Source organism: Cornus florida, unplaced genomic scaffold, assembly GCF_030987335.1.
Source record: "Cornus florida cultivar Cherokee Brave unplaced genomic scaffold, ASM3098733v1 CherokeeBrave_3.0.0_Hap2_Chr08, whole genome shotgun sequence".
NCBI classification, from domain to species: Eukaryota; Viridiplantae; Streptophyta; class Magnoliopsida; order Cornales; family Cornaceae; genus Cornus; species Cornus florida.
In genome coordinates this window covers 31328453-31342322 of record NW_026775578.1, presented here as the reverse complement: position 1 = coordinate 31342322, position 13870 = coordinate 31328453, and the positions used below count along the sequence as shown (strand labels likewise).

Genomic DNA, 13870 nt, shown 5'->3' with positions numbered 1-13870 from the left:
GCATGTTGATTTATTGTTCCCCATGATGGGTACCACGTGCGTTACTAATTGATAATCAGTGGGCAAATTGGTTTTTAGTGTTTTCATTGTTTGAAAATCACACAGCTGTACAAAACTTCGTTTGGTTGCCATTGTTTGCTGGCCTTTATGTGTTCACTTTGCTGGATCCAAAAAATAAAACAAAATGCTTAGCAATCTCAAACCTCTTGAACGCAGGATTATTTTGCTAGGCCCAGAAGCCCAAAACATTCACCGAGCTGGGAAACTGAGTAGTTTAGGGATCGGTAATTGATAATATTCAGGGGAATTTTCAGACTACACCATTAGAGAGGAGAGAGCACAAAACTTTTCTACCTTTTAAATTGCAACGCAGTACCAAAAAAAGGTCCTGGTAAAGGACAATCATCCAGGAGCGCCGCACAAAAGCAGGGCATATTGCACAAGTGATACAACCACCAAAACCAGACCGAGCAAAATTAAAAAAACACAGCAGATTCAAATTATTTCTAGTTTTTGCTACTGACATGGACTTCGATCCTCCAGAAATGATGCCAAACATTCAGGTGGAATGTGAAGAAGATGCTGGGGAAGATGGAGGGAGATATTTGTGACGGCTGACATGAGTCTGGACTTTGCAATGAAGTTTTCGATAGTGATGCTTGAACTTCAGTGGTCTAAGACCTGGAAAATAAAAGTCAGTAAAAACATTATTGTAGCAACTACTATACTAGGTTCACCACCACAGAGAAGTTTATGTGATCCATGACATCCGTGACAACATTTTAACAAATGAAAAACCATTGACATTCACTCTAACCGACGTCTCCAACAAATTATCACCAACCTTAAACAAACTAAATGGCAGGATGAAGTCCCCAAAACTTGTAAAGAACATCAAATTGTTTTCTCAAGACTGTTGTGGTATTTACATTTCCATGTGATGTGGTACTTGTGAGCATATGGATATTAATGGAGAAGAATAACATTGTGCCAAAACAAACTGGTTCCATGATTAGGTGGAATGTGCATTTGTTACACCTGATGCAAACTAAAAGAAGAAAGACAAACTCCGCAGCAGATATAGAAAAAGAGCAAACTAACTCGTGTTGCTTTAACAATTATATCTCATCCTATGACGAAATGATTCAAGTTTTATCTATTACATAGCCATTTTATTGTAAATTTAGTCTTTTCTGTATCCATGAAGCATGGACAAGGATATGTGATACAAATACATGACATGGGAATATTAATATGGCAAATTTCAAGAAGATGGAATACTAATAAGGAGGGCTATAATAACAAAACAAAATTGATAAAATGGTAAACAATTATTTCTCATCAATATATATATATATTCCAATTTTCTTATTTAAGATAATGAAATTCAGGCAACAAACTTGGAATTATGTTGCATAGAGTTATGTTGAAGGCTATGAAAACTGGGGAAATAGCATAGCAAGCAAAACACAAGGGAAAAGGAAATTGAAATAAGGAAATGCACTAAGAAAGAATTCAAGTTAGCTTATACTCACCGTGTAAGCTGCTCCAAATCGTCCACAGCTCGACTTAATGCGTGGAGAGACATCTTTTTCACCTGCACCAAGCAAAAATGCAGAACAGGTATGAGATTATCACAATGCATATGCCAAAAGCTATTCAAGAAGTGAAATGGCCAATATTTAAGAGATACAAAGGCCTTTGACCTATATACAGATATGTGATGTTGTGGCCCGAATTTTGTTCTGGCCCAGGTTGCTGTTTTGACCCGAAAGTGACCCGTTTTTACTTGCGGCTCGTGGACCCTGTTTAGAACTCTCTTGCAGCCTGGTATATAAGGGTGTATAGGGTTTGGAGTGGGTTAACGAGAGAACACTGAAAATCGCAGGGTTTGGGGACTGAAACTTATAATCTCCTGATTTTCACATAGTGAAGTCTTTCACCGGATCTTTTCCATGAACGCAGGTACAACTTGTGTCGCACAACATAAATCTTTGTGTCTTGTGTGGTGCTTGTTTTTGTCGTGTTCCGTGATTGTTTCTTGGTTTGCAGCTGTTTGTCGTAACAAGATATAAGGCAATTAACCATATTGCTGCACAATATTCATTCTTGGATGGATAGGCAACAGAGGATTTGGTTCAAAGCTTACCCCAGCTAACAAGTTATACACTGTATTGACCTACTCTAACAAACATCTATTACAAACTGCAATGTTTCTCGTTTACAAAGAATCTTTTAATTAAATTAAAATGCAAATTCGCCATTGCAGCACCTGCTTTATGCAAGCATAATATGTTAAGGCAGCAATGCAAGAAAATAGCTACTGTAGAATTGGGATATAGAAGGTTAATCCTGTATGCTACAATATATGGACAGAGATAGCAAACAGCAACTGAGAAATCTGTAACTCGGTTATCTTGAGAGGCACACTAAGGATTTCAAGGTTCGGAAGTTTGATCACTGCTTTAGGAAAGCAGATGAGTAAGGTAAAGCACAATTTAGGGAGACAGCCTGGGCTAACTTAGAAGCTATAAGTAATTCTAACTGTCAAAATAGGATTTCCCAAGTTAAGAAACGACAACTATTGAAATATATCTGCAGTCATCGATCTAAGCAAATTCATTTCCCATTAGCCGGAAGCTTTTCCAGATCCCTTCTAGCCAAATACACCCGTTAGCCAAATGCTTCTCAAAATTTGCTTACTTATTATACTTAAAAATTAAAAGAATGTACAAGTCTAGCAGAACCTTAGCTGAGGAAACAGTATTGCTCCCACAACTTCACAACCGACTTACTGGCCAGATGTGGCCAAAGTCTTGAGGATTCTATATATAATGTATTGGAAAAAAAAAATTAAAATCAAGATTCCACCAAACCTCTAGATGTGTCACGTTGTCCCATAAACCCCAAGCAGGAAAAAGAAGGTAGTAGAAAGATAAAACCTTTAGGCAATATAGTGTTATTCAGGAAACAAGACAGCGTACCTCTAGTTTGTCTTCCTTGGCACTATGATTCTCAGGAAGAACACGAAATTCCTCAGTCAAACGAATGCACTCGCCAATGTTTTCAGGTGAAACAAAGTCAAGAGCAACCTTAATACATGACTGCAGATGATATAAAGAAGAAAGTTTAAAAAAGAGTCATACAAATAAGATCACCGAATGACGAATTCCAAAATGAAAATAACATACCGGGGGGGTTATAGTTGTAAACATCGCAAAAATTTCCCCAAAATGAAATCTAACTAAGAATTGTTCTACGGTTTTGTTTAATTAGATCATAAAATTTACATTTTCATTTCCCAAGAAAATCTTTAAAATGTGAAGGAAGATACAACAGAAACAAGGAAAATATTGTCCAATTTCCTAACACGTATCCTCTCCCTTCTATTAGAAACAATAGAAGTTATAAGAAACCTAGTTCAAGGAAACCTGGAAAATATTGTCCAATTTCCTAACACATATACTCTCCCTTATAGTAGAAACTATAGAGATTATAAGAAACCTAGTTCAAGGAAACCCAGCAAAAATAAAACATAAATTGACTGGTAGGCTACATGAATATATAAAAAACTTGTGTACGTAACCATGCATGCATGTATATTTTTCTTTATTCATTCCTGATTTAAACAGTTTACAGTTGCATAAAATGGATCGACTTGTATTTCCTACAACACATATTTCCAACAATTCCTTTATTGCACGTGAAATTAAATGAACTAGCCTCGGGGTATATAGCGGTCTTTGTCAGAATGGAGAGGTATCTAAATGCTCTCATTTGGGAAATCATGAAACATGCCAGAGAGCATTAAACTGAGAAGGTTCTAAAAGTTGTGTGTTCTGGAAAGACTCCTTTAGTAGCATGGAGGTTCAGATATTGAAGGGGAAAAAATGCCTAAAATGTCAGTCAAATTGAATAAATGTTTAAAAGAGTCACCTTGATGGAATAGTTATATGCTTGAAAGAACCACATGTGGTCAAAATGTACACATACTTTCAAGAAAAAGGCCAATACTCGTAGGATAATAAATGTTCTCACTAGTCATATAAAGATTGCAGATAGTACTATAGTCGCCACATCCTAAACAAAGGTTTCATGGACTAATCCATAAACAAAAAAATTCTATGACTGGCCTACCTTAAGATTTCTTACTTGATGAGGACACCCAGCAGGTATAAAGACAGCCTCTCCAAGTTCTTGCACAAATGTCCAAGGTTCAACTCCTGCATTAAGCATTCAAGTGAATTATTGCTCTGAATAATAGTGAAAGAAACAAAGCACAAAGCCAACAAAGCTTTGATAAACAACAACTGACCGAATTCCTCTTTGATCTTTTTCTTATGATACAAATTGAGGTAGAAAGTCTGATCATGAATAGGGTCAACCACCTATAAAATTAGATAAATATAAATTATTATGCAAAACTTTTATAAACTATAATTTCATTGAACGATAAAACTACATTGATTAAAACTAGAATACAATTACTCAAACTGATTACAGATCAATGACTATGAAATAAAACAATCTAACACTAGAATACTTTAGGGCAGAGAGTGAGGTAATTACTTAGTTACTCACAGTGACGGTTGTATAACAAATTTTAGAGGAAATAGAAAAAGCATACTTTTGAAGAAATAAGTCCTTTCGATAGATGACGAAGAAGAAACAAAAAGGATAAAGGTGAGGTATCCCAAGGGTCAATTACAAGAAAACAATTTAGACAAGCTAATATACAGATATGAGAAGGAAATCTAAAACAGCAGAAGGAAAGACAATAAGCATATATGATGCACCCTCAACTGTTATCCAGTAAACATTATAAAATGTGATGTTGCACACAGCGGAAATTTAACCTTGTGGAAATAACAAACATGAGTAATTTACCAATTTAGGGCTAGGTAAAAGGCAAAGCTAACACTACGTTTACAAAACTAATTTCCTCAAATTAATTAAAATATATTGAAGTTATGCAATAAGTGGTTTTCTTCTTGTAACACTGTGGTCTGAGTATGTTGGACAGTAAAGGAGCCAAGCTGAGTGAGTATCAGTCTGTTCAAGCATCACACAGAAGTTGATGCTACGCTTGGGAACTCAAAAGCTCGGCTTGGTGAACAACTCAAAGCTATAAATAAAAATCAAGCACCACACAGAAGTTGATGCTACACTTGGGAACTCAAAAGCTCGGCTTGGTGAACAACTCAAAGCTATAAATAAAAATGAAAATAAAAAATAAAAAAGCTAATTTTGTTATGCACATAATTTTCTTGTTTCCAATTTCAAGTAGCTAATTTGAAAAAAATAGTTGATAATATAAGAAGCATGATGTCAGCAACCAAGGTGCAAAACAAATTTACTCACACACCAAAAATGTTTCTCAGATAACAAATAGCCGTGGGACTTGTATAAAAACTACATAGCTGCTGTCACACCACCATGTTCACAAGATGAACAAAGCCTGCTTGTTTAGAGGACTCATAATATAATTGACACTATATAAGGTGTGCCTACATTCAGATGCAACACTGAACAAGCAAAAACAAATTTCTCTACATAAATCTCCACCTGAAGGCAGTTCAAAACATCCTTGACACAAAACCTACTGTGACTTCACATTGCAATCAGGATATTATCCAATGCATATTCTTCATGACGGAATTACTTTTACCTGCTCTACAGGAAGACAATAGATGTGCCTAAATTCTCTGTGGTGCTTTCTAAGATATTCCTGCAGCTTGGGAACATCTTGTCGGCGGAATATGTCCCAGACAGCAACTCCCTCTGCTGTCTCCAACCCATTCAATCTGTTTTCAGAAACTCCAGTTGGACCGCCAGAAAACTCTCCTTGCTGGTGGACATCAGTTGTTAAACAATGACGATCTGAGAAATTAGTATCACTCTGTCCTGCTTTCCTATCATTTTCCACATTTCTAGTACCCACTTCATTCAGAGATTCAATACCATTACCAGTCTCTGTCAACAAATCTTCAGACTCAACATCCAATCTATTATGCATATTTCCTCTGTTCCTCTTACTACCTCGCCCAACTCCTCTTCCCTGCCTGTTCTTTGTCTTCTTTTCTTAAGGCAAACTAGAAACTCGATCTATTTCATCAAACATGATATCTTGCATAACATTATTTCCATTTTTACCCAAAATGTCAGCATCTTCCCCCTTGTCTTCAGCTTTAATAACCTCAGCACAATAATCTTCACCGCATGAGCTAGTGTTAGCTCCCTCAGATTTGAACTTCCCATTGGATTCTGGGACGTGCTTCTCAGCCTCTTGATTATCTATAGGAACTATCCCAAAAATTTCTTCTTGGTCTTGGGCAGCATGTTTATTTTTCAATTTTTTAATTTTTGAAAGCTGCTGAGGTGCATAGGCCACTTCTGCAGTGTGCATCAACACATTCACCTGGAAAGTATAATGACATCAAATGAAAAAGGATGGTATTTAATGACAAATGCATAACAAATAAACATAATCAAAACCAGTATACTGATACACGTTAACATAAAAGCACAGACTATGTTAGTTTTCAGGAAATTCACAACTTTTCAATACAAGGAACTTTTTAAATACTATTCCCGTTTTTACCAAAAGGAATTACTACTTCTGTTTCATGGAAATGTGTCCTTCGCTTATGGAAGAATATAAGTGATCATACTGTGGCGTAACCTAGATCATCGAATCTACTTCTAAGATCTCAGCACATTGAAATCATGTAGAAATTAATTCTGTTCTTTGGTTAAAGAAACATGACTTAAATGTCATGGATACTGCTGTTACAGAAGTGATTAATAAACAAATGTTCAGGCTTGGGAATTAACTTCTAGACCAACCAACAGGTTTTATTTTCCCAGGAAAAGCCAATAAGCTATCGTTAAGTCAATTAAACAAATCATACCGCATCTGACATGTCACAGTGAAGCTTTGTCACAGAATCTCCACGTCCTAGCTCTCAGAAAATCCATATGCTATATATGTTTTAGGACCAAGGTCTGGCTTTAGTGATTTATCGGGCAACTTTGAGGCAACATTAAGCAGACCAGAACGGGGATGTGTGTATTCTGAATATGGCAAGGCACTGACAAATTCTGCACCATGGCGTGGTAAGTGCTCCTCAAATAAATTAGATGGGGGCCAATCTTTCAGTTTGAGCATCTCAGGCGAAGAGTTTCTGTGTGATCTACATTCTGAGTAACCTTTAAAAAATTCGGACAGCTTCTATGAAAATCAACCATACAGGTTCTGCAATTGTTGCTGCAATAGAACATGTGGTATCATCAAATCTTTGTCACTACTCAGATTTCAAAACAAAAGAAATCATAAATCATTCAAGAAAAGAACCATACCAGTTTACATGTTCATCGTTATAACAAACTGTCTGCTGTATCTCTGCCTCTGTTGGTGAAAACCCTGTTAAAATTCCATTATGTATTGACAAATTATTAAGAAAATGAAAACTGTTTTAGTTTCATAAGCCACCGCATGTATGACAAAGTGCTCCAAGGCACAGTCAACTCAATGTTATAGATGGTGGACTACCTGTTCAATTCTACAAAAGTTACAATATTTGTGTAAACATGTAAAAATTGAACTTTAATGACCTTCCATAGCCTTCCAAGCCTAATTCACCACATATCATCCTTGGTAGGGGTGGGCATTTGATCCCCAGATCCGATTTGATCTGTGTAAACATGTAAAAATTGAACTGCAATGACCTTCCATAGCCTTCCAAGCCTTAATTCACCACATATCATCCTTAGAAGGGGTGGACATTTGATCTGCCATTTTGATTTGATCGGTGTGGATCAAATCGGATTGTTAGACTCGTGGATCGGTCGTGGATTCAATAATATGGAATCCGTAGTTCACGGATTGGATTACGAATTGAGCTGTTAAAAATTCGATCCGATCCGTGAGATTTATATATATATATATATATATATATATATATATATAGGGCGAATTGCAAAAAAAACTCCTTGACTTTCATCTATTAGCCAAAAAAACCCCTTATGAATTGTTTTAGCAAAAAAAAACCCTCAACTATAATGGGGGTATTTTTACTGATGTCTGTTTAAGGGGTTATATTTTGGACGAAAATACCCCTTAAACACTTACCCTCGGTTTTTATTTCTACTCTCTCTCTCTCTCTAACCTCTCAATCTCCTCCATCGCCACCACAACCCACCACATAACATTGAGACTTCGATTTTAATGAATTATGCTCCTAAACAGTTCATGAATGGCTCAAAGGTGATTTCACTAGTTAATAAACCATCTGATTTAAACTAAATAATTGGGAACTCAAAAGGAATTTTCGATGGGCAAACTTAATACAGTCTCTCAAGACCTTCATGTTATAACCTGGGGGGAAACAATCCATCAGTAATTCATCAAAAATCCCAAATCATCCTTAATTATGCTTCTACCTGTAATAAATCCAAGATTATTGTTTCAAAGATCCAATTCGTCCAAACAATAAATCACCAAAATGGAGTTTATTCATTTTATTAATCCGAATAGCCAATCTAACATTATTTGCTAAAATCGACTTAACCCCAGATTCTCCAGTTTCTCCATGTGGCATCCAATCATCCTCTTCCCCAACCAATTTGAGCAACCTAACTGCAATTGATGGACAAGATCATGAGTTCAAAGTAAAGAAGATATTCGAAAGGTTTCCTCACTAAAGATTGTTTAGCAGAATAATACCTAATTTGCTTTCATCAATCCTGGTTTTCAGAAAAAAGAAATGAAAATACAGCATGTTGCAGAGATATCCAACAATGGCCTAATAAGGGAGCACTGGAAAAGTATTCAGAATAAACCAAAACTACTAGTTAACCGTGAATGGGTTATTCACCTGATTATAAAAAGGTTAGCAGAGGAAAAATGTCTTATGGTTATTTTAAGTGTACAAAGATACGAATCATTTTAGTTATATGTCAGGTTGTTTAATAATTTAAAATCAAAATATAAAAACCAAAATATGCACCTACTTCAACTCCATCCATAGCACAGGTTCACACCAACATCTTTAATGGTAGCTAAAGTTGCTAAAAGGAAAACATTTACATTATAAAACTTCAATCATCACAACAAAATAAATTCAAGCATCTTAACCATTAGAAGGAGAAAAACATGGATTCAGCACAGAGAGATATGCAGTACTATATATATATAGAGAGAGAGAGAGGGAGATGACTATAAACTAGTACCTCTACTGAAGGGAACTCTGTTAGCACAAACGACATTGGATTTAGAGTGGCCGCCACTAATTTTGCACAACAGAATATGAATCACCAAGGCTAAAAAAAAAAAAAATATGTATCACCAATATGGAGGGGCATACTATACCATATTTCAAGTATTCAAAGTTCAAATGCCCAAGTCAATATGATGAAAATATTAAACACCAAAACAGACTAACCATTCAAATGATTTACTTGCCTCCCTTCTAAGAATATTAAACCCAGGAAAAAAAAAAAAAAAAAAAAAAAAAAAAAAAAAAAAAAAAAAAAAAAAAAAAAAACTCCAAACTAACTTTCAGCTTTCTACTTTGCATAAGTAATACGACTTCATTAACATCTTGTAAAACAACCTTGCCATGGCAAATGCCCATTAGATGTAATGTCCACCAATACTAATGTGGCCGACATCACATTCATGTCCAACCTTCATTCCAGTCATGCATTACCTGCACTGTCAAATTAATTCCAGCCCTATTCCTGCAGTTCCTGCAATCAAATATCTTGGGGCCCTTTTTTTTTATGAAGGGACTCTATCCCTAGTATTCAATTCTGTTACATTTCAAATTTGTAAATTCATTGGCTCATCCACTTTCCTCCCCTTCTGTTTCATCCTCCATGCTTCTGTCAATATCCCTTGATCTAGAATCACCGTTAAACAAACCACGATGCCCCATAAGAACAAGATCAAGAAGCTTCCTCCTCACATTGTAAACTGGATTCGGATCAATCAAGCACCCCCTCTCATATGCTTCTCTCAGAAAAACAGTATGTCTCTTCCCCTTGGTTGACAAGTAAAATATCCCAGGGTGATCCAAGAACAAATCCCTTATGTTCAAATCAATCCCGAAACAGTTCCTAAAATGACTAATCTTCTCCACCTCCACCATCTTCTCTACCGTCAAACTCAAGAACTCATGCACAATCCCAACCGCCCGTTTTTCTAATGCCATTATTCCACTCTTAGTTCTCTTCTTCTCTCCCACATCCTCATATGGCCCAACATACGGCAATCTCTGCCACTCCTTAACTTTGGCTCTAAAATTCTTACTCAACCTCATTCCTGGTGGAAACCCATGTTTAAAACTGAACTGCATTTCAGTCCTATCAACACTAGAATCCTCCTTACAGCACTCTGTAATCCTCCAATTCTCAACCGAGGCCACAAAATTATTACTGGGAATTGCACCAACAAGTTTCAATATATGAGTATTAGGTTCATGGGCATCACAAAGCTTAAAAAGATGAGGGTTTTTGGATATTACCGAGTCCTCGAAATCATCAGGGAGTCCGAACTCCCTCCAGACCTTGAAAATTGCTCGAAGTGGCAGCGACTTGGAGGCAGACATGGAGAGAATCCGAACCAGACGATCCACGACAAGTGGCGAGGAATCGCTTATGGCGGCGGCTTCTTGGCGGCAAATTTGAGTAGAACTGTCAGTTAATCTGCAGAAAGGTTGGGACTTCTTGGGGTCATAGAAAATGTCGAAAATGTGAGGGTACTTGCGGAGGAAGGCGGCTGCGCCGCGGTTGAGATGGAGCTTTTGAGAGAGTCTGTTCAGGAATTCAAGGGACACGGACGGTGGGTTGTTGCTGCGGTTTGCAAGGATGAGGTCTTGAATGGCGATCACTTTGAGGAGGTTCTTGTACTTGTCCATGAGTTTCTCGAATGTGGGGTCTCTAGCTCTGGATGCTACGTACTGGGAAGAGGTCGTTTTCGAGCGCACGACGGCCATTGAAGGGCCTTTTGTGGAGAGTTTGAATGGTAACTTTCTGAGGACTTGGGTCGCCATTGACGGACTTTGAGATTTGGTTTTGTGGGAAGTGGGAAGATATGCTAGCTCGGTTCTCGCTGGTGGTCGAGTACAAATCGACAACGGTATTCTAAATCAATCGTGTCTCTAACAACCAGTTTTCATAGAGGACATTCTTCAAGCACATTGCAGGCATATTAAAAAATAACGAAGACACGCAGGTAACAAATGTACTTGCGTGAGAGCTCTGTTCCTGTACCACCGTGTCTTTGGTATAGTTTTGGTTCTCTCTCCAATTTTCCTAATAATTACTAGGGTTAATTACACATTAACACGCCTGAAATTTATTATAATAACAATCATATATAAACTAGACTTTGAACAATGACACCCAGAATTTTTTATCCAAACATGCCCTTAAATGGTTCAAAGAACCAAAATTCCCCATCATAATTTTAATGATAAAATTTCATAATTTTAAAAATACACTTTTGCCCTTCTCCACCTAACTTATTCATTCCCTAAACCAGTTCTGTTAATTCCCTCTCTTCAGGAAGATTATGAATACCAGATGTCAGTGAATAAGATCGATACAAATCATGACCCATAAATATCGTAGATGCTCGCCGCCGACAGCACACCACTCGGACGAATTCGAAGCTCGGAGTGCATGGTCCAACTCCTTGCTCGAGCCATCACCGACGACGATTGTATCACCGCCAAAAACTCCTTATTGAACGGCCCAAACACATCCTCCACCTCTTACGGCAGCGGCACCACTGTCATCTCTATTGTTGGTATTCCCCCTTATCGCTTCTCCTTAACAGAGATCGTCATCACGATATTAAGTCCGTACTCTGATTTTGCAGCATCACCGGATCTATTTGGATAAGGCTGGATTCACTTTCAGGTTGGTATGTGAGACGTCGAACACGAAACTAGTCGAATCGATTCGATTACATCCAACCCGGATGGAGTACCCAGTCTGAGATACAGACCCAAAACTGAAAGGGGAGAATCCGCACTCACCGATCTCTTCAATGGCTGCTGATTTAAATACTCCATCGCCTTCGTCGATACTCATCGACGATCAATTCCCACTTGAGGGTGGAGTTCCAGTAGTTCTATTTGGCCTTGTCGGTTCGACTCGAGAGGAGGGGGCGATGGTGATCCATTTGTTGCCAAACCGGGCGATGGTCTCCATTAAAACTGGGTTTGGAGAGAATTTTTTGTAATTAATTTTGGGAAGGTTAGGGCCGTGTAGGAGTGGACTGAACTGGATTGAAATTGTATGTGTGTATATGTATGTGTCTGCATGTAATACATGTGTGTGTATGTGTATAAGAGATTGAAGACAGGAAATAAAAGGCGGTGGTGGCGGCGGTGGGGGCTGCTGCTTTGTGGGCAGGTGTACCCAGAGTCGTTTGTCCCACGTTAGAATCGGATTGGAAAAGTGATTGGATATAAATGAATGAGTTTGTCCCACGTTGGAATCGGATCGGATGGAAAAGTGATTGGGTATAAATGGATGGGTATGCAACAATATCCAATAGTTCAAGCTAAATGGACAAGCGCCCACCCGTTATAATTGGTATTAAAGTCAGACTCAGTCCTTGATCCGGTGTCACGCCAAGCGCTCGGCCCGGAAGGCGTTTGGGTGAGCATCCCGAATAGACAAACATCGGAGTGAAAATTGTTTTTTTTAATAAAATAATTAAGAGTTTATACAGTACAAAAAATAACATTTTTGTGAAAAAATAATTTTTCATAACAAAAATTTATTTTATTTTTGAAAATTTGTAGTTTGTTAACCAATTATATTGTTTCTTTAATCATAGCAAAATAAAGATGGAAAATGAATGCCAACCTACTTCTTGAAAAATCAAAACACAATAGGATCCTTTATGTTTTTATTTTTGAAACATAATAGATTCACTGATTTTTTCTTCTTCTCTATATTTGCCCTTCCTTCTTCTCTTGTTTTTAAAACAAGTTGGAAACATTTTACTTCTTCTCTTGTTTTTAAAACAAGTTGGAAACATTTTACTTTTACTATTATTTTCACCACTGGGGGCAAGAATGTTGTTATACAGGAGGGAGAGAGTGCTAAGTTGGAACACGAGATCCACAAATAAGAACCGGCTCAATCGTCAACACAATAATTAATATATATATAGGATTGTTCTCTTCAATTTTTAGAAAACAATTTAAAATTTAGAAATTTAGAGATTTGTATAGAAACTTTTTTGATTGCCAATAATGGAAATTATTTTATGAAAATTTCAAAGAAAAAATTGTTTTTAATAATGGTCTTTGATAGTTCTTTAATATATATATTTTTTATTTTATAAGTTTTTGAGAAGTAAATCAAATACAACCTACATTTTCTTGAGATTTAGTGAAAGTTAGTAAGATAATGTAAATGGGAATCAAAGAAAGAGTATTTTAGTTCTAAAAAACAAAAAATAGTTTATAGGCAAATTGCATAAAACCCCTATACTTTCTATTTTTGGCATGAAACCTCTATCCAAAATATTTTTAACATAAAACCCCCTAACATTTTTTTATTGTTGCAACATTGCACCCTAATGACGAAATTGCCCCTTATTTTTTTTTAAATGATTTTCATTTTAGGTTTTATTTTCCTTTTTAATTTTTTTAAAATGGAACTTTAAGAAAATTTTGAAAATTACACACCATTAAAATGATGTAATAATGACAAAAATTCCCCTTAATATATAATTTAAGAAGATTTAGGTTTTCTCAAAAATAATTCTCGTTCTATTTTTTTAAATAAAAAATTAAGAAAATTTTAAAAAATAGAAAGTAATTTTTTTTATTGATGCACCATTTTT

The 13870-nt window shown here is 36.5% G+C and overlaps 1 protein-coding gene across 4 annotated transcripts; it reads right to left on the bottom strand.

The window, feature by feature from the left end:
* Positions 1–335: 335 nt before the first annotated feature.
* On the bottom strand, positions 336–12372 carry LOC132271117 (lysine-specific demethylase JMJ26-like). 4 transcript variants are annotated; one of them, XM_059772392.1, is made up of 9 exons: positions 10527–10578; positions 7360–9321; positions 6912–7267; positions 5669–6418; positions 4316–4388; positions 4138–4223; positions 2985–3104; positions 1536–1597; positions 336–681 (listed from the first exon to the last, which is right to left on the bottom strand). In XM_059772392.1, exons 4-9 carry the CDS (start codon positions 6014–6016, stop codon positions 675–677), a joined length of 696 nt encoding a protein of 231 aa, XP_059628375.1. In that variant the 5' UTR covers positions 6017–6418; positions 6912–7267; positions 7360–9321; positions 10527–10578; the 3' UTR covers positions 336–674. The 4 variants fall into 4 exon arrangements, 2 of the variants coding, with proteins under 2 accessions (XP_059628375.1, XP_059628376.1); XM_059772393.1 differs by lacking the exon at positions 10527–10578 and having other exon boundaries at positions 4153–4223; positions 7360–9830; XR_009469654.1 differs by lacking the exons at positions 336–681; positions 1536–1597; positions 2985–3104; positions 4138–4223; positions 4316–4388 and having other exon boundaries at positions 6016–6418; positions 7360–7423; positions 9232–9321; positions 9615–12372.
* Between the last annotated feature and the right edge of the window lie 1498 nt (positions 12373–13870).